General features: G+C 40.4%; 1 protein-coding gene across 6 annotated transcripts in view; it reads left to right on the top strand.

Moving 5' to 3' along the window:
• LOC111571754 (kinase suppressor of Ras 1) overlaps positions 1 to 24571 on the top strand; it is a 35823-nt gene extending 11252 nt beyond the window's left edge. For 4 of the 6 annotated variants that reach the window (XM_035950407.2, XM_023275069.3, XM_035950406.2 and 1 more), the window contains exons 2-21: positions 2396 to 2536; positions 7640 to 7787; positions 7887 to 8376; positions 11302 to 11483; positions 11841 to 11910; positions 12059 to 12142; positions 13518 to 13579; positions 13669 to 13778; positions 14482 to 14650; positions 14934 to 14975; positions 15249 to 15297; positions 15411 to 15474; positions 16808 to 17101; positions 17187 to 17383; positions 17479 to 17575; positions 17840 to 17973; positions 18389 to 18520; positions 18655 to 18790; positions 18964 to 19097; positions 23184 to 24571. In XM_035950407.2, the coding sequence (XP_035806300.2) occupies positions 2405 to 2536; positions 7640 to 7787; positions 7887 to 8376; positions 11302 to 11483; positions 11841 to 11910; positions 12059 to 12142; positions 13518 to 13579; positions 13669 to 13778; positions 14482 to 14650; positions 14934 to 14975; positions 15249 to 15297; positions 15411 to 15474; positions 16808 to 17101; positions 17187 to 17383; positions 17479 to 17575; positions 17840 to 17973; positions 18389 to 18520; positions 18655 to 18790; positions 18964 to 19097; positions 23184 to 23250 (2793 nt within the window). In that variant the 5' untranslated portion in view covers positions 2396 to 2404 and the 3' untranslated portion in view covers positions 23251 to 24571. Of the gene's footprint in view, positions 1 to 2395; positions 2537 to 7639; positions 7788 to 7886; positions 8377 to 11301; positions 11484 to 11840; positions 11911 to 12058; positions 12143 to 13517; positions 13580 to 13668; positions 13779 to 14481; positions 14651 to 14933; positions 14976 to 15248; positions 15298 to 15410; positions 15475 to 16807; positions 17102 to 17186; positions 17384 to 17478; positions 17576 to 17839; positions 17974 to 18388; positions 18521 to 18654; positions 18791 to 18963; positions 19098 to 20731; positions 22442 to 23183 lie in introns of those variants that run through there. The other 2 variants (XM_023275071.3, XM_023275070.3) reach the window with 2 other exon arrangements.
• The last annotated feature ends 243 nt before the right edge of the window (positions 24572 to 24814 follow it).

Raw genomic sequence — 24814 nt, 5'->3', positions numbered from 1 at the left:
TTTGGGGCCTCGTGTGCTTGTGTAATCCTATCCACCTCATTTGTTTGGAACGATAATGGGTGAAGTGTGACTGGAGATAAACGTGCTGGTCATGTGTTGCTGCTGCTACAGCTGTTGTCCTGTGGAGACACATGATGACATTTGTATGTTGAGATGTATTGTGTCTGAGCTCTGTGTTTCACATGTATGGGGAAAATCCCACTGAAATGTTGCTGACGATTCAGAAGAGGGGTTGCTAGGTAACCTGACGTCACAGGACTGCACTAGTGTATAGGGAGGTAAAGCAGGAGGCTAGCTCATTAGCTACCCTGAGTAAGTGCCTCTTACTTTTGGCCACACTAGTGCAGATCTCAAGGAAATTTGATTTGATAAGACCAAAGTGAAACTCCTTGTCTCTTAACTTTCTTATAAACTGGAACATACAGTTTATCACAGCTTCACACTGTTCTATTCTGCTTGTATCTCTCACCTACTTAGTACACATGCTTATCTGCCAGTATGTTTGCATGTGTATATATATATAAGTGTGAGGGTTTACAGCCCAAATGAGGAAGGCAAGAAGCTGCCCATCTCTATTTTCCATCCATAGAAGGAGATGTTCTTACTTGCTGGCCTCTAACATCAATTGCATTCAACTAAATGTAGGTTCAAACTGTGGAAATAATGTTTTTAGCCTTATTTAGCGAAGATTGTTTTTAGACATCGACATGTAAGGTCTGATATTTAGGCACGACATTTATTTTCATCTGAGCAAGTCAGCTTTTATAGCATGGTCCTCACTTTTAAATTGAAAATGTCATTTTTTATTAGTCTACTCTCACTTGTATTATTATGTAATACTCTCAGTGCAACTGATAATTGATGCAGAGCTGAACAGCTCCAGTCAGGGTCAACACGTCGAGCATTTACCTCCTCTTTCTCTCTCCTCTTTCATCTCTCTGGCCTGCGCTGGAGGTGCTTTTGTTAGCAGCCCTTTTTTTTTCTTAACATCCTCAAGGCCACACTTTTCAAGAGTAGCGCTGCTGTATGAGTTTCTGTCTGGCTGGCAAGTGGATGTGTCATGGAGAAAGCTGAATGAGCAGGAGAAAGACGCGCGCTCGCCATTGTTGCCCGGCCACTCGAAAGGTGCGCGGCAGGTCGAGAGCTGGCTGGTGTTGCACAGCTCATCTGAAGGTGCTGCCTGCTGTAATGGACTCTTACAGATAGACTGTGAGATAAGGACACACTATACAGTCACGCTGAGCTGCACAATGCAGGCCGCTGCAAACCAATACCACGGTGTTCATTGTAATACTTACTCACAGGACCACTGCACTTGACATTGCTCTGGAAAGCATTGGAGTAACGTCTCAGGGCTTTATGTTTTTATTTGTAGAGACCTGGAGTGTTTTGAGCCCAAAAAGACTCCGGAGTAGTCATTTACTTTGGAGCACTGCAGTGTTTGGCCGTTTTCATTACGTTTACTGACGTGTCCGACGTCATGAGACACTACAGTAAAGGTCGCACCAAGGCTTTAGTCATTAATGTGCTGATTGGCAGATGCGAGAAGGCTGGGGTAGGGGCAGGTTTCTGTGCCTCAGTTTACCCTGAGCAGGGACTATTTTATTAGTCTTTTAATGTTCTTCTCATCGCCATCAAATTCTAAATGCTTTCTGGAGAGAATGAGTGGATACAAATGCAAAGAACTTTCAGAACTTTCTCATGAGCTGCCTTTGCAAGAAATTTCATCAATAGCTGGTTGTGACAAAAGGTGCAATGCTGTAGCTTTTTGTCCCAGAGTTAGTGATGAAAATAAAGCATAATACCTCTCTAACTGGAAAATTGACTGGTCATATGGCACTTTCAATCCGTCACTGAGAACTTTGTTGCCACTGAGCTGCCTCCACCTTGCTCCAAATGCACTTATTTGCTCTGCCAGCACCACAGATGCTCTCATTAGATGACCAGCTCATTATTCCTCTGTATAATAATAGCAGTTTATATCTAATTAGCTGTCTTGCACACTTGGGGCACAAGGAAACAAACTGTGGCGTGTTGTTGCTGCAGGAACATCCAGTTCACAATGGAAAAAAGCAGTATGTGAGTGAGAGTAAATCGTGCATCTGGCTTTTTTGTGTCAGAAGAGCGTATGTTGTTGTAAATATCTGTCAGGTCAGTGTGTCATGTCACTCATGGGGAAGCAACAGAAGTGGGTAGTAATTGTGTTTCTGCTCCAAAGAATGGCATCCATATGCTGTAACATTTTTGCATCATCTCGCAAAAAAAAAAGTCCAGGTGTGACAGAAACCGTAGACAGTGAATACCTGCTCCTTCTGCTGTAGCTGCTAGCAGACCACGAGTCTCCCTTCTAACCTGTCCCTTCCATCTGTGCTGTGTTCTCTATTGCTCCCTGCAGGTGAAGCTGATGAAATACATCTGTAAACAGCTGCAGTGCAAGCAGAAAGTGCCAGAGACAGAGAGGCCCGAGGCCCTCGACAGCTACCCACGCTTACGGGACTGGCTACGCACCATCAACCTGCGACCGGAGCTCATCGAGGTAGGTCACGGTGTTTTGTGTGAATGCCGGTGCTGTGGTCTGAGTGGCTGTGTTGTTGTGTTGTGTTTACCCGTGCTCAGTGTGTGTACTCAGTCCCGCAGTTCACATGTGCATGAGGAATCTCTCACCAGTGGGCATCAAAATGCCTTTCTAAAAGAGGTTCATTATTGTGACCAAGGGACACTGAAGCAACAGATCTGAACTGAGTATGATGAATTGAATTTGAGAAATCTTTTTTTTCAATTTGCAAACCATGTTTAACAAGATTAATAAAACCAGCAAAGTGAGTGTTGATTTACTTGCAGATAAGGCGGACCTTTTTTTACGCAAACTCACATTAGGAGCTACAAAAATCCACGGCCATTTATAACATGATGCCATATTTGTGAGATTAGAGAAGGCCTTTTATGCAAGTGTGTGAGGAATTTCACCAAACAAAAAGTCTCGCATATCTTCATGAAAGCTTGTTACTGGATTAATTCTGCCTTTAACTGAATGGGAAGAAGATCTGGACATTTTTTACGTACATTAAAAAATATCAAGTTTCTTTAATTCTTGATTCTTCCAAAGTACGAAAAAAAAGTCTATTCTCTAGAATTGTATGATTTGATCTCTTCGACTGTTTAAAGGAAAATCTTAATTACAACTGATGGACTTGTCTAAATACATTTGTTTCTGTCGTGTAATTCAATAATATGAAGCAGATCAGCAATAATAATTGCAGCGTCATCTATCATCAATAGCTTTATCAGATGGGTTGCAGCAGAACCAGTGACAGATCTGCCCCAGTTTGTAGAAGGCAGTAAAATGTGACCTTCAGACTGAGACCCTGAGTTAGGTAATATATTTAATATGTGTTGGTCAACACTGATTGTCCTGCTCAGTTGTGGTGTCAATCTGGATCTAACCCTGATCCCTGACCTTTATATGGAAGAGTAGGGGTCCAGGCGGGGATAAATCCTGCAGAGAGGCTTCGTCATTGATGCAAAACTCACTATTTGTTGTGAAAAGAGGCCAGTATCCATCATGAGGACGCTAGTCCTACTGCTGTGTGCAGTTTTTGTGTTAGAGTGATTTTAATATATTGTAAGCTATTACTGTAGTTCATACATGCATGCATGCCACAGTGTTGGCAGTACAGGACACTATTCTCTGTCACCATTAGGCTGATCATCTCCATACACCAGACCTATGCAACCAGATTCTTATGCATACTTCACAAAAATGCATTAGTTTCCTTATTTCTTATTTTTTTCCTTGTATGTTGCTATAATTTTCTCTCCTTTCACCGAGTCGCCCCTAAACTGTGTAATCCCTATCATCTACCTTATGTTTTTATTGTTCTAGTCCATTTGTCTTTGTTTCGTGACCTAACTGTGCCCTGCTTATTTTTAAATGTTTCTGCACTTGTTATTCTTTAATATGTCCTAAGCCGCTACTCGCTTTTTGTTTTTGTTTTATGTCCCCATTCCATATCTGATTATTTCTCTTGTGTTTATGGTTCACTTGTGACTGTCTCCCTCAGTGCTGTTTACTTCAGTTTAAACCTCATTTTCCTTCATAGAATTAAGCTTTGTGCTGGAAAATCTTTTTTTTTGACAGAATAGTAAGTGCTCATTTGTATGTCTTGTATACTAACAGGGATATCCCAAAAGATGTAGAGCTGTCATGGCATGTCCATGACCCATTTAGATTAAAGATTATTAAACTGAGGATTTCTACAGTGCATCTTCTCACTCTACATTGTGACCATTGGAATTATGTAATGAATGGTTCGAAAACATTGCCAAGATTGTAGTGAGCTTGTTTTTTTTTTTTTTAAAGAACCTGCTCCTATGCACACAGGGAGCTATTGCATAATGTTATGCAGGCATGAGGATCCCATGTTGGCTGGCTTCTTAAATGAGCATGTGTATTCCTGTGAACTAATTTGTCTGTAGCTCTGCTAAGTAGCTTTATCTTGATTAACTCAGGGATTTCTTCTGAAAAATATTGCACTTGTATCAAAGCACTTTGAGCCAGGCCAATGTGAGACCATAAACTTGCCAAAATTGTTCAGCAGCATGTACATTTGTGTATTTTATACAGAGAATTCTTGACTTAGTGTGTGCATTGAGCAATAATCAGATATTAATTGGACTGTACCTGTATATTCTGACTAGTAATGCTTTATTTTAGAGAGGTCTCTGTGCAGCAATAATGTGTGCAAGCCATCCTGTCCATGCTGCTAAAATTGTAATGTTGTTCTGAGTGAGAAGGTGAGAGGGTTGCTCAGGCCCCACAGCCACTTTTGAATATCACATCACTCACCCTCGCCTGTGTGTTTTTGTGTCTCCGTGTGTGCGCTTCGTTTTGCTTATATTTGCTTATAGTGTACACATGAGTGTGGGAGGTTGCCCTAGTTTTGCGATCAGTGTTTGCCCTCTCAGAGCAAGGGTTTAACCCGACTGATAAGTGATTGCGTACTTCCCATGTGGAAAAAAAACATCCTAAACTCACTGGACTGGGTCATATTTCCTTTCGTGATCCATAAATTACAGTTTGCACTGTTATTTTACTAACTGTTGCATTAAGTAAGCATTAAATAAATAGTATAGTAGGTTTATAGGTCTCTGTACATGCAGTCTCAGGTTCTGTCTGCCTGCTCCTCATTTGTTCTGTCCTCATAAAAGGCTGATATTCATGTTTGCTGTAATGGATCGAAATGAAAGGGAGATCTACATACTTTACTAAGTGAGATGTGGGAGCATATGGAGCTTAAGAGCTCATCTTCCATGTATGACATATTAGCTTTAATAAAGATCCAATCTAATATTTACTTAAGTGGTCAACCAGAGTAAATCCAAATGTAGAGATCTGATGTAGATTCACTTTGCTACTGTAACAACCAAGCATGCAAACAGTGTTGTAGTAGAAATAAGGCACGATAATTAACAAAAACAATGTACTCAATATATAGTTAACCTGCTCTCTAGAGGAACTCATGCATAAAGGTTCATGTTTTTGTTGTAATAAATGATTTTTTGTTTGTTTTAAACATTCGTCATAAGGGCAAATAATTACACATAATACACTGGAAATCGGGGCTGCACAGTGGCGTAGTGGTTAGCACTTTCGCCTTCCAGCTAGAAGATCCCTGGTTCGCGTCCCGGCTTTCCCGGGATCTTTCTGCATGGAGTTTGCATGTTCTCCCTGTGCATGCGTGGGTTCTCTCCGGGTACTCCGGCTTCCTCCCACAGTCCAAAAATATGCTGAGGTTAATTGATTATTCTAAATTGCCCGTAGGTGTGAATGTGAGAGTGCTTGTTCGTCTTTGTATGTAGCCCTGTGACAGACTGGTGACCTGTCCAGGGTGTCCCCTGCCTTCACCTGAGTCAGCTGGGATAGGCTCCAGCCCCCCCTGCGACCCTAATGAGGATTAAGCGGTGTATAGATAATGGATGGATGGATGGACACTGGAAATCATATAATGACATTACAACATAACATTACAAAAAAGAAAACACAAAAACAACTGGACAATAAGCGAAAAACAAATGAGAAAAATAAGGACAATTAAAATCAATGCAATTCCTTCAGTAATTCAAATATTTTAATTTGAATAAAAGCAATGGTACCAAATGGACCAAATTTAGACTCTGAAATATATATACTGTACATGAATAATGTTCATTTGACAGAGACTGTATTTAGAGATAGATAGAATTCCACTTTTAGGTAGAACTGAGTTTTGGTTTTGATTTTTTTTTCATACTGTGTTTTGCTTATTTACAATCTTGTATGGCAATAATTTTTTCCAGGCAAAATTGATTTAGCAGTGCATTTTTCCCCCCAAAAAGATATGTTCTTGATTGTGCTTCAAGTATGCATCTTTTACCAAACGGAATCATTGCATTTATCATCTGTGCATAAAATAACATAACTGTTAAGTGGCCTCAGCTAATCGGGCAACATATGGACAATAGAAAAACAAATGTAGCTGGCCTTTCCCTTCCTAAATGGAATTTCCCCTATTAATTCAGACAATGCTTGTTTTATCCATCTAATCTCCATTCTGATTTGGGCGCTGTTTTACTGTTTGCCACTTTAAAGCCTTCACCAGCATCCTGTCTGGCTCTCAGCAGTGTTGCATTTGGGTATCTTTTTGTTTATTAAGTGATAAAACCTGTGACTCACTAAATGTGTCTGCATGTCACATTATACCTGTTGTTTTATCTGTATCCATTTGCACATACAGACACATCCCTAGTATGACTGCAGAGCAAAGCAGGCTGTTGAGTATTCAGTTGCTTTGGTGAATATTGGCCGGTGTCCCTTCATGAGTAGGAGGATCAGAGTCCATGCGAATTTGTATAATTCTGACTATCAGCTGCTGGGTAAAAAGATGATTCTGTCCTGCTGTATTCTCTAATGAAATATATCCTCTTATTTCATTCCCTTCTAGCCTACTGTTGCTACCCAGTCTGCACCATGTTGTGTGTGCATTCAGTCTGCCTATTATTGCACGTGTTTACTTCCTGGTAGCTGCTTTTACTGCTGTAAAGATCACATTGTGTAAGAAAATGCAGTACAATAATTAATATGAATTTATTCAATCCTAGTTCAAGCTTAATCTGGAAGGTCTGCGTCTCTATTTAGACCTGAATTTGTTCAAACTTGGTCTTGAGCTTGCTAAGGTGGTCTGGACTAGAAGGAGATTTTAGGCCCATGTCCTGTTTTGTTGTTGTTTGTTCTACACGCCTGTAGTTAAGTGAGCAATCAGATAAGTAGACAAAGTCGTGTTTGGAATTCCCCAAACAAACAGGATTTCCGAAGATTTCCAGGAATGGTGCATGTTAAAGGTTGAATGACCTGCAACATTCTGCCTATTTTACTGCTGAATTTCAGTCTTACTATAAGCCGTTGTGTTGACACCACTGCAGCGTGAGAAGACGTGCAACACAAGTTCTTTATTGATGTTGTACACTCAGCTTCCTCAGAATCTGTTTTGCTTTCTTCTGTGAAACCAGCTCCTCACGGATACATTGTGTATATTGCTTTTGTGTTTTCCTAATTCTGCATAATTATTGAGCATCTGTTTGTCTTTGCGTCGCTCCTCTGCAGGCTGTAGAGACCAAGTTGTCGCTGGATGCTTTACTGCAGATGTCAGGTGCTCAGGTGAGAGACACAATGCGAAGACTAGGGTCCAGCTCAGAGGAACGTGCCAGGCTCAGTGCTGCCCTCTCCTGTCTGAAGAGTGCCACTGAATCAGGTATGTGTTTATGGGAGCCTCCATGATCAAATATATCACTGTGTATTATCCTTTTCGGTTTTTATTCATGCATTTTTGTGTATTTTGTCTCTGTGACAGGAGGTGAGCTGAGAGAAGACAGCAGTCCTTGGTTGTCTGAGCCCACCAGGAGGGACAGCGGCTCTCTACTGACCGCGGACCAGCTAACCAACCTGGGGACGCCGCTCCGCCCCCACAGTCCCTCGCCTCTCGCCCGCCCATCCACCATCCAGTCCACCCCATCCACCCCCTGCGCCACCTTCCCCCATCCCCGCTCAGGCTCGGTGTCAGCGGTGCCCACTCCGGACGTGCTGGCGTGTCACGTCCACGGCGAAAGCCCCCTCACAGATCCCTTCCCCATGTCCTTCGCTCGCACAGCCCGGCTCCACGGGCGCACCTCCACCCCGCCCATAACCCCGCCCTCCAAGCGACGACACCGACTGAAGCCCCCCTGCACCCCTCCACCTCCATCCCGCAAGGTGCTCCATCTGCTGCCCAACATCACTCTGACGCGCAGCAAAAGCCACGAGTCCCAGCTGGGCAACCGCATCGAGGATCCTCCCACCAACAAGTAGGTGCTGAGCTAAAGCCGCGAGGACCGACGCACTGTTACAGAATTCACCTTGTCAACCGCTTTTCACAAGTAGGTCAGATTGGAACTAAATGGGAATCCTCAGATGGCATTGTAATTGTGACAGATTGCCTCTGTTGCTTTGTTAACGCAGGCTCAGGCACCAGGGAGAACGGGGAAATGTCCTGAGAGAGGAGAGCTGCACGATCTTTTAGTTAGCTGGAATTTGATTCTTTGCAGAGTCTTTCCAAATGGAAAATCTGCTGCATTACTCCATTACCAACAGAGACGATCTGAATCAAGATCTGAATCATTCTCAGAGACATAAAGTGTATTCTGTCAAAGTCCTTATAGGCAAGTCTCACCACAGAAACCATCTTGGTACCCCCCACACCCCAGGGCAGTAATTTCAGGCTAACAAGACCAGGCTCCCATTTAAATAAAGGGGGAAAGAACTGTAACTGCAATTTCGATGGTCACTGTGACATAAAACCTGCATGTATAATAAGGCTGCACAATATATCATTTCAGCACCAACATTGCAATATGCACATGTGCAATAGTTACATCACAGGAAATGCAATATGAAGTCAGGCAAATCAACTCATACACATCATGTTACTACTTTGTCTGATGTTACACAAAAACTAAATACTGTTCTATTTTTGGTGACTAATCTACAAGAGAAATATGTCTAATTGGACATAATTTACTCTGATTAGAGGGATCATGGATATACAGTTTTTAAAATTCTTCTTTATTTTGAGTTTTTTGATACACGGGTTGCATATGTGCAGAGAAAAGTAAGTGAGAAACAGAACAGAAGAGAAAGACACTGAAAAGGAAGATTTGGTTGCAAATAGAAACACAATGTCAGTTGTATAGAAAGCTTTCAACTACAGAAAGGATAATGTTGACCAAAAACAGGTTCTTTACATGGAAATATTTTCCAAATATGATTATTTAAGTAATTTAAACCAAATCCCTGTGCTTTTTGTCATCACTGAGAAATCAAATATCGCAATGTCAGTTTTTTTTCCAGCCTCACTCAGCCCTGATGTATAGAAACTTTAGACAAATCTGATAAAAACTGCTTAAAAAGTTGGTGCCTTAAATGTGTCATGCAAATGTCATCTTTGGACTGAATTCTATTTAAGATTTTTTCCCAGAGGACAGAATTTTCTAAAAGTCTTTCCCTTATAGTAGAGCATGCATGTATGTGAACAGTTTGTACTACCAGTAAAGCTGCTGTTGATGTGTAACTAAGAAGTTGATTTGAGGGATTTATTGATCAACACAAAGTCAACCAATGACTGTTTTGACAATGGATTAATAATATTGTCATTTATCAACATAACTGGCAAACATTATCTAGTTGTTTTAGGCAAAGGAACTCTTCTTTGTGCATCTATTTCATGAGACAAGTGTGTAGGAGAAGGACAAGCCAAAAGTCCAAAGTTTCCAAAACACACCTACACACTGTCTGACTTGCAAAAATACATTCGATTTCAAAGTTCCGGTCTTTGACCTTTATCTGACATATGAATTGGTACAAAGAGAAGCCATTATAAATGGCTGTAACTCTGCAACCAATGATATCACTCCACACACTATATATACAAAAAAACCATCATCCTGCTGACTGACAATTTTTAATAACATGGAGAAAGTAAAAATTATAAATAATCCCAAAAAATGCATAGAATGGATAAAGTCCTAGGATATAACTGCTTAAACCTCCCAAGGGCCTCTTTGTACTAAGTTTAAGCCTGATGAAGGTCTACCACTCAAATATTGTCAAAAATATACATGCATTTTTGCAAGTTAGACTGTGCGGCAGTATTTTTAAACATTATCTAGGTACAACTTCTCAAATCAAATCAAAAATGAGCTCAAACATCTGCTTGATGTCTCGTTCTCATTTCAGCCTCATGTCAGGACAGAAGCAGCTTTCCTCAGATACGCTCACATTCGCTCTCTCATCCTTTCACATCGAGCCTGTTGCTCCTTTGCTCTCACTGTATGAGTGGAGCTAATCCCCGCACAGATTCCCACAGATTATGAGTCATGTCAAAACAGGAAGCATTTCCTAGGTCTAATGCTCAGAGGTGGCAAGACACACAATATCTCTCTCTCTCTCTCTCTCTCAATCATTTCCCCTCTTCCTCTCTCTCTCTCTCTCTCTCTCTCTCTCTCTCTCTCTCTCTCTCTCTCTCTCTCGCTCTCTCTCCCCCCCGTTGTGATTAGGTGCACATACACAAACAAGCCACATGTTTATCCATAATATCCTGTCTGGTTTTGGAAAACTTTGTCGGAGGGGAAAAAAAAAAGCTGGCAAAGGCAGAAATAATTACGTCTGACATATATCCAGAGCAGCGAACGCACACCCAGATCATCCTGCTAGTTTATCCTGGCTTTGTACAAACCGCGGTATGTTAGAACAGCAATCTGAAAACAGGTTGCAGGTCTGGCGAACAGAACGCAACATAGATCCTTTTCTCAAACGGCATGTGTCACGTGTGCATGTGCGCTTAAACCACATGAACTGGCAGTGCTCAGTGCTCTGCTCCTTGTGACTTATGTCTGGGTGTTAAGGATGTGACCCTGGTCATCCATCCATCCATTATCTATACACCACTTAATCCTCATTAGGATTGCTGGGGGGCTGGAGTCTATCCCAGCTGACTTAGGGCGAAGGCAGGGTGCACCCTGGACATGCTGCCAGTCTCTCAGAGAGCTTGACCCTGGTTATCCTGTGCCAATACTATTTAGGTATCCAACGTGCCTCTCTCTATTCCTTACATAACCTGCCCTGTACAGTAGAGTAAAACCAGAGATGCTGCAGAGCTGCTGTAGTGTCCTGTCTAGTATTTGCCTATATGCTGGATCTAGTGATAGTCCAATTTTTGTTTTATTTCTCTTCAGGTGTGTTAAAAAGAATAAGTTGTTGCTGAACATGCAAGTTAACGGTAATGGCTGTGAGGACTCGCCTTCTCGTTACCCAGTCGTGTCTGCACGGACGCCTGGAGTCACCCCAATCGCCACCACAGCACCTTACACCCTCCCTGGAACGCCCACCCTGCTAGAGGAGCACAGCACAATTAAGAGTGAGTCATTTGCACGTGTTGTATTTTGGTGATATGATGAATAATCATGTTGTAAACATAATATTCTGGACTAGATGACAGGGTTTATCCAGTAGGACTCATCTAGTATTGCTATTATTGGTTTGGCTGTGCAGTGAGTTCTGGGAAATTACTGATGTAATTTTTATTTATTATGCATTCTTGTGCAAGTGTGCCTGTTTTGGATTGAATGTGATTGAAAGTTTTCATCTCTGCAGTCCTGGTTTAATGACAGAAGGGGATGTTTGTCAGATGTGGCTTTTTTTAATACAAATTTTGTCAGTGGGATCGACACGTCTTCTCAACAGTCTCTTCCTCCATTCCCTGTTTCTCTCCTAGATAATGTAGCAGTGCATCGCAGTTCCCCACAAGCAGTGAGGAGGGACATAGGCCTAGCAGTCACGCACAGGTACACCTTTCTTTTAAACACTATATCTTCTACCCTAAGCTTATCTCACAGCTGAGCTCATTTTTTGTAATTAACTACTGACTGAACCAACCTAGTAATAACTCTAATCCAGTACTGGAGAGCTAACAGAGGCTGTTTGTTTGTGCAGGTTTTCCACCAAGTCCTGGTTGTCCCAGACATGTCAAGTGTGCCAGAAGAACATGATGTTTGGGGTTAAGTGCAAACACTGTCGGTGAGTTGAGTGCTTTTCTATTTAAAGGACACTTCACTCAACTTTAGCTATTTTTGTTATTGGCGGATACAGTAGAAAGGTAGCAAAAGAACGCTGACTCAGGAATTGTTCCTTGACTGTGTGATTTAGAGGTGTGGAAGCTGACTCTCTGAGTAAAGCTATGTCCACACAAATGTGTATTTTGTTTGGAAACGCATAACTTTTATTACCTTTATGCCTAGAGTTCATACTACTCCAACATTTTAGGATCCTTAATGCGGGGAAGTGTGAAACTTTTGCGTTACAGAAACAAGAGAAAGTTCGGACATCCATGTTTCCTTTCTGATTGGGATTTATCAGTCACCCTCCTTCCATCTCATTTCTCAGTTTGTACATCCTCAAATCCTCTCCTTGCATCTTAGTCTCTCCCTCCAGAACAGAAACGAGGAGAGAGGACTTGAAGAAACAGGCCTCTAGCACTGTGAGACATCCTCACTTCAGAGCCACCGTTTTAAAGTAACGTCAATTAAATATGACATGCGGCGCAGCTGTTAAACCTGTCTATTTTTTTCTTATAACCTACCACTGTATTTTATGATCTCTGACAGATTAACAGAACAGCGTTCGTGATAACTTATTTTTATTTTTTATTTAACACGCATGTGTGGCAAAGTATAAAAGAGTAGGGCGATATGTTTTATGAACACGTGTCGGTCCTGCTACTGACATGGTTTGTATATTCCAGCTGTGCGTCACCATCTTTTATGTCACGGGTGCAGAAAAGACTGCATCAAGGACACGTCCTCGCTCATAGCTCCTCAAGCAAGCCTCCTCTGTCCTCGAGTTGCCTTTTGGAAATTTAAAATCCTTTGTGATGCAGCAGAAGGATTGATTTCCAGGTCACACATAGGAGGAGAGGAGGCTGAAATTAGTAAAAAGAGATGAGCCTCATGTGTACTTTCCTGATTCACGTCACGAGGCTTTCATGCAACCCTTTACCAGAGGAAAACAAAGACATCTGCCTACCAGTAGTTAATTCCACACAGATAACAAATTATTGCTATTTTTTTCAATAATGGTTCCATCTCATTGTTGGTCCAGTCAAAGAAATCTCTCTTCTTCATTTTCACCACTGCTGTTCCTCTTTCTAACACTAATTTTTCCAACTAAGCAACCAACCATCTGCCGCCTGTTTACACCTGCATGTCCAGAGTATGTCATGTGATATGTGTTTTCAGGCGTGTTGGTGTGGACGGAGGTTATTTTTGAAACTGTGCTGGACGGATATCGTTTTAAAGCTCCATTTTGTATTAGTGCTGGTGTAACTGTAATCTTGTTCTGGACGTGAGAAGTGTTCTAACTGCCACATGCTAATTGCTGCCTACTCTCTGTGCAGATTAAAGTGCCACAACAAATGCACAAAGGAGGCTCCATCCTGCAGAATCTCCTTTCTACCCAGTAAGTTTTGTTTCATCCTCAGTCTGCGGTTCATGGACACAGCTGATTTTGCTTTCGTGTACGTGTGATATTATCCATTTCTCCTGCAGTCGCCAAAATTCGGAGGACAGAGTCGGTTCCCTCTGATATAAACAACCCTGTGGACCGACCGTCAGAAGCACCGCAGTTTGGCACGCTACCAAAGGCCATTACGAAAAAGGTAAAATAAAAGCTATGGCATTCTGTATTACAGCACATTTATCCATGTAATAATTTCAGAATTTAAGCATTGTCAGATGGATTAATATGATACAGTACTATTGACTGTAGAGCCTCTTCATTGACACTTTATGAAAATTAAGGCTGTATTTGTCAGAATCCTCTGTCTTTTCTGTCACACAGAAAAGCCGAGTTTGTTTTAGAGAGAAAAGACAAATAATTCTTCAAGTGTTTTTGTCATCTGCTTTTCAGTCTCTTCACCATCTGCTCTTGCATAACGTTGCAAAGATAAGCAATGCTCTCCCAAATGTTGTGCTTTCAAGTGCTCTGAACATTTATCTTGAGTTATTTTTAAAATGAAACAAAGGAAACAAGTAATACAAAGAGTCAAGATTATAGAGGTGACCTTAAATGAAATAAGATGTATATATGTATATCCACACTACCAGTCAAAAGTTTGTACACACCATCTCATTCAATGGTTTTCATTAAATTATTTTCTACATTGTCGATTAATACTGACAATATCAAAACTATAAAAGAATACATATGGGACTATGTTTATCGCGTTATTTGGGCTGTAATTAATTAATCGAAATGAACGCGTTAAAGTCCCAGCCCTAATACATACATATATGTAGTATGTGATATGTTTATCCATTGAACCTGATCAATGTTGTTTGTGTCCCTTCCTGTCCCACCAGGATCATCCTCCGGTGCTCAACCAGCTGGACTCCAGCAGCAATCCGTCCTCCACCACCTCATCCACACCTTCCTCCCCGGCACCCTTTCAGCAGAGCAACCCCCCCAGCGCCACTCCTCCACCCAACCCCTCACCCAAAGGCCATCGGGACAGCCGCTTTAACTTCCCAGGTAGGCTTGTGCACAGAAGCAAATCTACCACTATAGATGACCAGACAAACATATACAACCCTACTGACATGTGCATGGTAGCACTGTACTCTGTTTTCCAGTTTATTAATAAGTGATAATGTCATTAATAATGTAACAGTATGAAGCTCACACACACTTGTCACCCCTTCTCTTCCCGTAAATGATATTAACACTGAACTGTGCTCTTAATTCAAAGATTCTCTAACCAAGAGTCTCTCTCCCTGCCACGCTTTTGTCTTTCCCCTGTCTTTTTTTGCAAAAGCTGCCTGTTACTTTCAGCATAGACAACAGTTTATCTTCCCCGGTGAGTTGACTGTCCCACTGTGCAAACCTTAGATTCCCTGCAGCTTTCTCTGTCTCCTAAATGTTTGTTTTAGGGGTTTGTAGCAGTTTGTGTAGTCGTTGTTCACTGTGTGCCACTACTAGGATTGTAAAGTGACACTTTAACACCATCTGCTGGTGGTAGTGGGACATTGCATGAGCCGGCATGTTCTGTATATAACGAAGAATAAAACAAGAGGGACAGAACTTGGGGTCTTCTCTTTCCTTCCTAGACTGCTTTTTTTTTTCTCTGCAGATGTTTCCAGTCCTGTGAATTTGCACTCTGATGTCCTCCAAGACACAGTGTAAGACATTTATATCACAGAATTCCGCTTAGATTCAGTACTGACACAATAGTAAAATTCAGTTTTTCTTGGATTCCAACTCTCTATTTTATCTTATTTTTTCTGTATCACAGCAATGAGATAGAGCAGTCAGCGGACGACATACATGCTGAGCTGGTAGAAGATGAAGATGAAGAGGTAATGTTGAGTATGCAGTCAAGAAAATGCTCTTTAGTTCCAGCTTTCACTGAGACTGACTGACTCCAAGGTAACAGGCTGTAACATTTACTCAACTTCAGGACGTAAAAACTAATTGAAGCTATTTGTGCTTTACTTGAGTATTTTTAATTTTAATTCAACGTTATGCAACATTATTCTTCCACACCATTAAATCACAAAACCAAATGTTGTATTTTATACTCTACAACATTCGTCTGACCACACTGGTTACTTCAAATGGGGTGATTTGAATGTTTGGGATAAAAAGATGAAATGTTCTTTTCTGGGTTGAGGAATATTCCCGTATGTCTCGAGCCGAGTAAACTGCTCTGCTCACTTTTGCATTTGCTGCAAGATGCAATGTCACAAAGATGAAAAGCTCCAGCAGGAACAAACTAAATCATGATAAATAGTGCCACGATAATATCAGGATCTGTAGATTGAACTGATCACAGCATGTAAAATAAGCAAAGTTAGCTCAATCTTAAACATCTTAAACAGCTACAGCAGTAAAAAAAAATGCAACTTACACATTAATGTAGATAGATAGATAGATAGATAGATAGATAGATAGATAGATAGATAGATAGATAGATAGATAGATAGATAGATAGATAGATAGATAGATAGATAGATAGATAGATAGATAGATAGATAGATAGATTAAACCTGCAGCTGTCTGGCAGTAGGGAAATCTACAGTGTAACAGCAGCAAATAGAAGAACAGTTTGAATGAAAAACACACAATGCACATAGTGCATAGATAGAAATATTTTCTCGTTCTAGAAGAAAACTACAATATTTAGAGCAAAATTTCTATGAATTTGCACAGCATCATTATTTACATTTTTATTGTACAGTTTGAATAAATTTAGAATAAGTGTTTTTGATGCTTAAGGTATATTTGTCTAATAACTTTTACTTTGGTAAGTTTTTGAATGCTGGACTTTTGCTTGTTGTGGAGTATTTTTAGTTTCTGGTATTAATATCCTTACTTAAGTAAAAGAACTAAATACTTAAATGAATTCATGGACTGAAAGATTAAGATGACGTTCAAGATTATGTGTTGCATTTGTTTATTCAACTAAATTGTATTGTCATTGAATCAAGGGTTTTTGATATTATTCATTTACATGCGATAGTCTATATTTAAGACTGCCACACAACCCTAGACCCAAAGAAAACAAACAGCACTATTAAGTCTGTGGAGGCTCACACTGAACATAATGTTCAGCAAAACTTGTCTTTAGAAGAGTTTCTTTTATTCAGTCTTGCATAGTAGATAAACAAAATCATCACCGTACTGTTGCAGGAAGGGGAGGAGGACATTGAAGTTGAAGATGAAGACCCAGAAGCAGAAGAAGAGAATGATGAAGATGACGAGGAGAATGAGGACGAAGGGGATGATGATGATGATGATGACAGGGAGGAGATCAGGATGAACGTGGGCTCGGACGGCGAGTGCGATGAGCTGGACGATTTGCCCAACTCTCGGGGAAACCAGTGGAAGGGCCCCATCTCCCGCAAGGCCAGCCAGACCAGCGTCTACCTGCAGGAGTGGGACATCCCTTTTGAGCAGCTGGACCTCGGAGAATTAATCGGAAAGGTGAGGAATGTGACTTACAGAACAATACTGTACGTATCGTATTCTGAGATGGCGCCTGTGGTGAGTTTGTTTTTTGTTTACGCAGGGCCGCTGGGGCAAAGTACATAAGGGTCGGTGGCATGGTGAGGTAGCCATCCGACTTCTTGAGATTGATGGGAACAATCAGGACCATCTGAAGCTCTTTAAAAAGGAAGTGATGAACTACAGGCAGACCAGGCACGAAAATGTGGTCCTCTTCATGGGGGCCTGCATGGCTCCACCCCACTTAGCCATCATCACCAGGTGAGAGCAGCATTATCAAGCATACCTCCAAAATACTGTTAACCCAACTACATGTGTTTTGTTAAATATTATCTTTTTGCCTCTCTCTCCTACAGTTTCTGTAAAGGGAGGACGCTGTATTCAGTGGTGCGAGACACTAAAAACACCTTGGATATTAATAAGACAAGACAAATCGCTCAGGAGATTGTAAAGGTATTTATTGTGTTTTATATCTATACAAAGCTCACACTGATGCATTTGTAGAGCCCAGAAGGTACAACATGCAGATTCTGTGCGTAGATATAGCAACAAACAACTATTTGCTATACAAAGATATAGTTGAGTAATGGCATCCTTAGCAGAGAATAAAGTCACACCCAATCTGTAGGAGCATCTCATTGATACATATCCCTGTGTGAACATCACAGTCTGTATGGAAGAGTTTCATGAGCTGTCCTTGTTTGCCTTCTGATACAGGGAATGGGCTATCTGCACGCCAAAGGCATTGTTCATAAAGACTTGAAATCAAAGAACGTTTTTCATGACACCAATAAAGTCGTGATCACAGACTTCGGGCTGTTTGGGATCTCTGGAGTTGTTCAGGAGGGGAGGTAAGAAACGCCACTCGAGAGACCGTAAAAACACAACCTCAGCTAAAGCAGTGTTTGCACCACACTGCTATTACCTGGAGAGGTCCAGTGATTTGTAATAATTGCTGAGGTCCACAGTGGTAGTCCTGCAGGCATCCATCTCCCTTGTCAGCCAGTATTTTTTGCAACGACGGAAGACTCCAGATTGTAAATTCAGAGTAATTACCCTCACACTCTCATTTTTGAAGTATATTTTGAACATACAGCTTGCTAATTTTGCACTTCCTTTGTGTATGATTTAATGAATAGCACTTTTTGCACACTGCAGTTACAGATGCATTTAGTTAATGCATTTTCCACTCAAGTTAATGGATCTTTCCACTCAGATTTTCCAATCCATTTGATTTGTTACTGAAAACTGTGCCTTTTATTCCAGGCGGGAGAATAAACTAAAACTTCCACATGGCTGGATTTGTTATCTCGCGCCAGAGATTGTGCGTAGGATGAGCCCAGGTAACAATGAGGACCGCCTTCCATTTTCCACCGCAGCAGATGTGTACGCCTTCGGGTAAGTCCTGCACGCTCACACACTCTGTTAATTTAAGCTCCGCTGACCTTCTGTTCTGTTACACCTGTTTCTGACTGAGAATAGAGGTCACCTTTTGACAGAATAATCACACTGCTTCTTTGCCCCATTTTAAGCACCATTTGGTATGAGCTTCAAGCTAGGGACTGGCCAATCACCAACCAGCCTGTGGAAGCTACCATCTGGCAGGTGGGGAGCGGAGAGGGCATAAAGAAGGTTTTGACGGAGATCAGCTTGGGCAAGGAGGTCACTGTGAGTTGTGTTTCAGTCATTCAGAAAAGTAGATGTTTATTCTGTGTTTATTCATGCTCTGGTGGTGCAGCGATATCAAGATGTTGCAAAACGTTTTAGATCAATCAGCCATAGTCCACGGTGCAGTGAGTGCATGAGTCGGCGCATTGAACCTGAGTGGTTTCCTTCCTCAGGAGATCCTCTCTGCCTGCTGGGCGTATGACCTGAGAGAAAGGCCGACCTTCACCCAGCTGGCCGACATGCTGGAGAAGCTGCCCAAACTCAACCGCAGGCTGTCTCACCCTGGACACTTCTGGAAGTCTGCAGAGTAGGTATCCTTGAGATGAAGGAGGATGTGAAGACACTGGATATGTGAAAACCAAAACAAACTATTATTTGTTATTGTGTATCTTCTGGTTCCTTGTGGTACAATGTTCTGTCTGTGATGATCCTGTTAGTGTTTGATTCCAAACAATATGAGACTGAAGCAGAGTTGTTTTCAGCCTTATGGTTGCATAGTCTTATTTATGTACAAGTAAGATTCATAAATGGATATTTGTCTGATATAAAATGCACTTTGTCATCACAACAAGCTCCTCTCAGCTCTGCTGTTGCTTGCTCTCAGACTAAATGTGAACTTTGTGGTGTATATATGTAAATGTGACTTTTAAAGTTTAATTTATTCTTCATCACACAATGCTCTCGTCTGAAATGACGCAGTTTTGACAGTAAAAGGTGTCACGGAGCTTAACTGTCACTGTCTCATATATGTAGAATTTTGTTGTGTGAGCAGCAGACTGTGGCACTGTAGCACAGTGTGACTGAGGAGTTTGTTGTCATAGCAATTTAAAAGTTCCTTGCAAACAAGGCTGCCAGGAAAAGTACAAGTGACAAGGTATTTTTACAGCGACACAGAGTTGCCCTCTTGTATTTGTTAAATCACTTTATTTTACTTACTGTCACCTATTTATATATTAGGGGTCAACTGAAATAGCTTTTTAAATGCCACTGCTGATTATTAGTGATCAAGTAGAGAAATAATTGATATACATTTGCATGTATACACAAATTCCAGCACAAAACTCTATTGAAATGTGTTTGTTTATGCTTGACACATGTTTAATTTAAAAGAGAACCTTTCAACATTTTTCACTACTTTTAGGTTGTTATTTTGACATTTAACCAGATAGTGCATTTTAAAAATGTATTGGGAATCACTTCAAGAGGAAATAAAGGTACTAGTAATAAAAGAAATGCAGGATATCAGTCCAACAATTAAACAGGCTGATAATCAGTTGACCCTGAGTAAAAATCTGTGACATATCATCTTAAGTTCAGAGTAACTACCCAAAGCTCAGTTTATACCCAGTCAAAATCCAGTTGAAAATGTACAAAATACAAAACAAAAGTTATGTGAAAATAATTTACTCCCATGATCCTGCACATTTCTGCACCACAATGGATTTCATCATCTTTTCACCCAGACCTGCTTTTCCACTTCATGCATCTTCTGTTTATCTCCGCGACTTCATCACGGCTTCACTGCCACGCCACCTTTCCCACTTTTCTCTGCTTTTCATCGTATGATTTTCTGTTTCACACACTTTTATTGCATTTGCTTTGAGACTACTAGTATTAAGGGCTTCACTATTGATCCTTGTATGGTTAATGCCAGTTTAACGACATTGGGAGACACATGAGTGACAATGACAGCAAGAAGAAGAAAACAATCCAAATGACTTAAAAGAGGGCTGCTTTGCCATCAAAGGATCATATGAATATTAAAACAGCTGGTTTTTAATCAGTGAATGTCCTTTAACTAATCTACGTGTGTGCGGTATCTTTCTGCTTTTCAAGTTATGCTTTTTCTCCGTGTAAGCCTGTTAAACTTTCACTAACTGTATGTTTGTGTTTTCCTTTGCTCTTTTCCCTCTTTTTTTCTGTTTCTCTTTTCTAATCTAGGTTGTAGCAGTCGCTCTGAAACATAAGCAATGCAAAACAAAACGCCTGGGTCTGCCTTGCATGCTCCTGAATCCTTAACTCTTACAGGATTGATCAAAGCATTGCCTCTGCCTGAAACAAGGCACTGCTTCCACTAATCCACAGTCTGATCTTCCATGTCTAACCGTTGAGTTTTTGTTGTTCGGAGGGGTGGAAAGGCGGACCGAGGCGTGGCAGGTGGGACGGCCACTGCCACTCCTTTCCCTCCGTCCCGTCTAATATCTCCCTTGCCTTCCTTTGGTTTTGGTTTTGTTCATTCGGGACTCTGAGGCTCATGAATAACTGGCTTGTGGTGGGACTGACCGACTGGTGCGCTGTGGTCTGTGCCTGCTGACGGCCGCCCTGTCCTCGGCCTGCTCACCTTCTTCTGTGCTGCTGTGATGTGGTTGTTCTCGTCGGGGTCCTGACCACATGCCTCCTCTTTTTTTTCATCTCTGAAACACACACACACACACACACACACACACATAAACACACACTGCTGGACATAAAATGGACGCTACTACCAAAACGGACCACTTCATTTATCTCTGTTTTCCCCGAGGGTTTGACGCGTTTGACAGGCTGCTTGACTGATGCTGTCAAACCAACTGCCTCTCTTTCCCCCTCTCCCTCCGTTTCGTAACGGGGTTGCGTGACGGCATGTGCAGAGATACTCACCAGCCCGTGTCTAGGCGCAATATGCACTTTGTCAGCAGGAAAAAAAATAATCATGAACTCTTTATTTTTTTGTGATTTAGTTTGGTTTTTTGAACGGTCATATTTGCGGTGTTTTATTTTTTATTATTTCTCTCGTCAGGGGAGTCTCAGAGGCTTGGACAGAGTGATGTGTGTGTCTGTTTTGGAGTATAATCTGGTAAATTCACTGTTTATTGGATGCATTTGAAAACGGCACTGATGAGAACTTGCTAAACAACAAGAAAAGTGAAAAGAAATGGGTGAAATCTTCACGGGAATAGAATACTACTGGCTTAAAGGCTTTTTAAAAAATAATGTTCATCCGTTGAAGTGTAAAGGGCACCTTAAAAGAATATGAGTTACTTCTTTCAAGGAGTTGAGTGAGTTCATTCTCTGCGCAAAAAAAAGTTTAAAAAAAATCAGGAACCTGGAGCAAAAGTGTCCTATATCTTCCTTTAACAGTACCTCTTGTGTGCGCTTGTGTATACCGTTTGTGGTTGCTGGCTTCAGTTGGCGTGCTTGTATTTATGTGTTATGTGTGGGTGCACGTGCGACTGAATGAGCGTACTGTGTTGGAACATGTAGGGTTTTTTGTTGGAAGATTGCAGTAAATGTTGTGTTGCAAATCCAATGGTATGTAATGTACATACATTATTTAATGTATAGCAAATTAACATTGATTCTTCTAATATTTGTACAAACATTTTATATGTAAAATACATCACAACATTTTTGAATAGGTACTGCTATGACTATTACAGATGTAAATATATATATATATATATATTTATATTTTTTTCATGTATAAAAAAAATCTGTATAAAAGCTGTACAATTTTTTAGAATGGGCCAATACATGTTTTTTATGTTATTGTAAAAATTCATATTTTTGTATTGCATGTGACTACCATTCTGTACACGCAGTTTCTGTTTTCATCCATGGAAGACAATAAAATGAGGCTTGTCATGTAATAACAGAGTAGATATTTTTATTGTACTACAGCTGAAGAAACTAATGTAATAAACATAGCTCAACAAAAAAAATATTAATAAGTAGATGGCACATTTAAGCAGTGTTTAAACAGAAAGTTACCCTTTAGTCAAGTACTTAAGTACAATTTTGAGATACTTGTACTTGCATTGTACTGTATTTCCATTATATGCTACTTTATACTTCCACTCCACTACATTTCAGAGGGAAATATTGTACTTTCTACTCCACTAGAGCTTTTTTAAGATTAATGTTTTTACACAAATGATAGTATAATAATTAATTAAAATACAACACTTTGATAATGATTAAAGCAGTGGTTTTCAACCTTTCTGGCTTTTTACACAAACCAGTGTGTAGTCGCATTCAGGTGCTCTGCCACATTGTAATTATTATTTTTATTTTTTATTCAACTTTTCAGGGTTTAATTTCAGTAAATGTTTATATGAACAAATATTTCACAAAAAAAAAAAAACAAGGTTAGAGCAAGAAAGCAAAATTTGAAAAAAATGTGTTGGTGCAAAATTTTTGTTATTGTTCTTTTCTCTCCCATTTATCTTCATGATAGTTAGACATGATTCTGTTCTGAACTCTGTTCTTCAGCACATACAGTTTGAAATATAAAAATGGAAACTGCACTAAACAATCGATTCAAGCTTTAACTTGAGTTGGTTTATATCAGCACTTAAGAAGTGTGTGTGAGATTAAGCCCTTTTGACATTTCATTCATTTTTCCTTCTTTTAGTTGCCAGAAAAACCTTTGTGTGAGTGCACAGAAAGTCAAGAATGAGCTCCAATTTCCTTGTCGATGATCAAGAGAAGACTGACTGACGTTGACCTCAGAGGATTCACTACAAAATGCAAACCCCTGCAGAGAGGTTCATGCTAACATGACCTTCATAAAAATAAACAAAGTGTTGAGTTCCATGGACTGATCAAACAAAAATCAACCTCTAGCAGAATTCTGGAAAGAAGAAAGTCTCCAGCGTGCTCATAATCCAAAACACCATCTCATCTGTCAAGCACGATGATGCTTCTGTTACGACTTCTTCATATATGGCTGCCAATTGAGCAGAGACAGTGACGTTTATTAATGATTACACTGCCGGCTCAACCAACACGACGAATATGGAGGTATACTGGAACATTCTTGTGTACTCACATTCAGCCAGATAAAAAAAACAAAGCAAAAAAAACATTTAATGATGGTTCATCCTTCAGCAGGACAGGACAAAGCAACAAAAGAGGTTTTCAAGCTGTTCAATCCTCCGATCGCAGTCCAACTGAGCTGTATTCCACTTGCTGAAGCCCAAACTAAAGGCAGTAAGTCCCCATAAGAAGCAGGAGCATCAATAAACAATCATTATGAAACCAATGCCCTAAAGAAAAAAAGGCAAAAAATGATAAAATGAAGAATCTAAGCTAAAATAATACTGGAAAAAGTAGCACCACATCTAGATGATATTAAAAATTTTTTTCTTCATAATCTCCCGTTTCCAAGGTCAGTAATGAACCTTCATGTTCATTTCTGCAGAACGTTAAAAGAACAAGCTTGTAGCAGCTGCACTATAATCAAAATCCCATTTTGCCTCTAGGTGGCATAAAGACCCAACACAAAGTAATAGTGGTCACCATCTGTCCTCATATTTTGAACCCACACTGAGAGGCAGAGCTGCTTGTTATTACAGATGTGCACATTAGTGCATTAGGCTTGGTCAGATGTGTGGCAACCTGATGTCCAAGTGGTTCAGGCGACGCTGCATGAGTGATAAAACCCTCAGTAGCAATGAGCCCTATTAGACTCCCGGCCAGTTGGAGCAGTTGTTGCATCTCATTTCTTGCTCTTTTTCCTTCCTGCCTGTCTGTACTGAATCTGTCAGTTAGAGGCATATTCTAAAAATGAATCTTTAGAAAATAAAAGGGTAAAATGTTGGGTTTTCATTTGTATATAATGCAATATTTTGGTGCGAGAAAGTCGTCTTTCTATCCCCTTGAAGAATAAATCAACATATATGAATGTAAGTTACTATTTCCTCAAATAGAAAGTGAGTAAAGCATGTGAGTCTAACTTAACCATCTTAGTCTGCTCCAGATATCATTATCTGGTTTAAAACTGATATCATACAAGAAAGTAGAACTGCTTTCAATAAAAATTGTCCTTTTTATTACTCCATATTTATGCACACTTGTGATCTATAGCAAAGGAATAAAAAGTGCTTATGCTATCCTTTTGCAAGCTTCAGAAAAAAAAAAAAGCTTTTTTCACCTTTATGCTTAGGCAGTTTTCTCCAGTAATGAATCCTTTGAAAGTTTATAATATACGACACTGAGAGCTGTCATGAAAATGAGAAATACCACTTGTGTTCAGTCCTTGGA

The sequence above is a fragment of the Amphiprion ocellaris genome, chromosome 14 (assembly GCF_022539595.1).
Source record: "Amphiprion ocellaris isolate individual 3 ecotype Okinawa chromosome 14, ASM2253959v1, whole genome shotgun sequence".
NCBI classification, from domain to species: Eukaryota; Metazoa; Chordata; class Actinopteri; family Pomacentridae; genus Amphiprion; species Amphiprion ocellaris.
The sequence above is the reverse complement of the archived record's forward strand: the minus strand, read 5'-3'. Positions and strand labels throughout refer to the sequence as shown.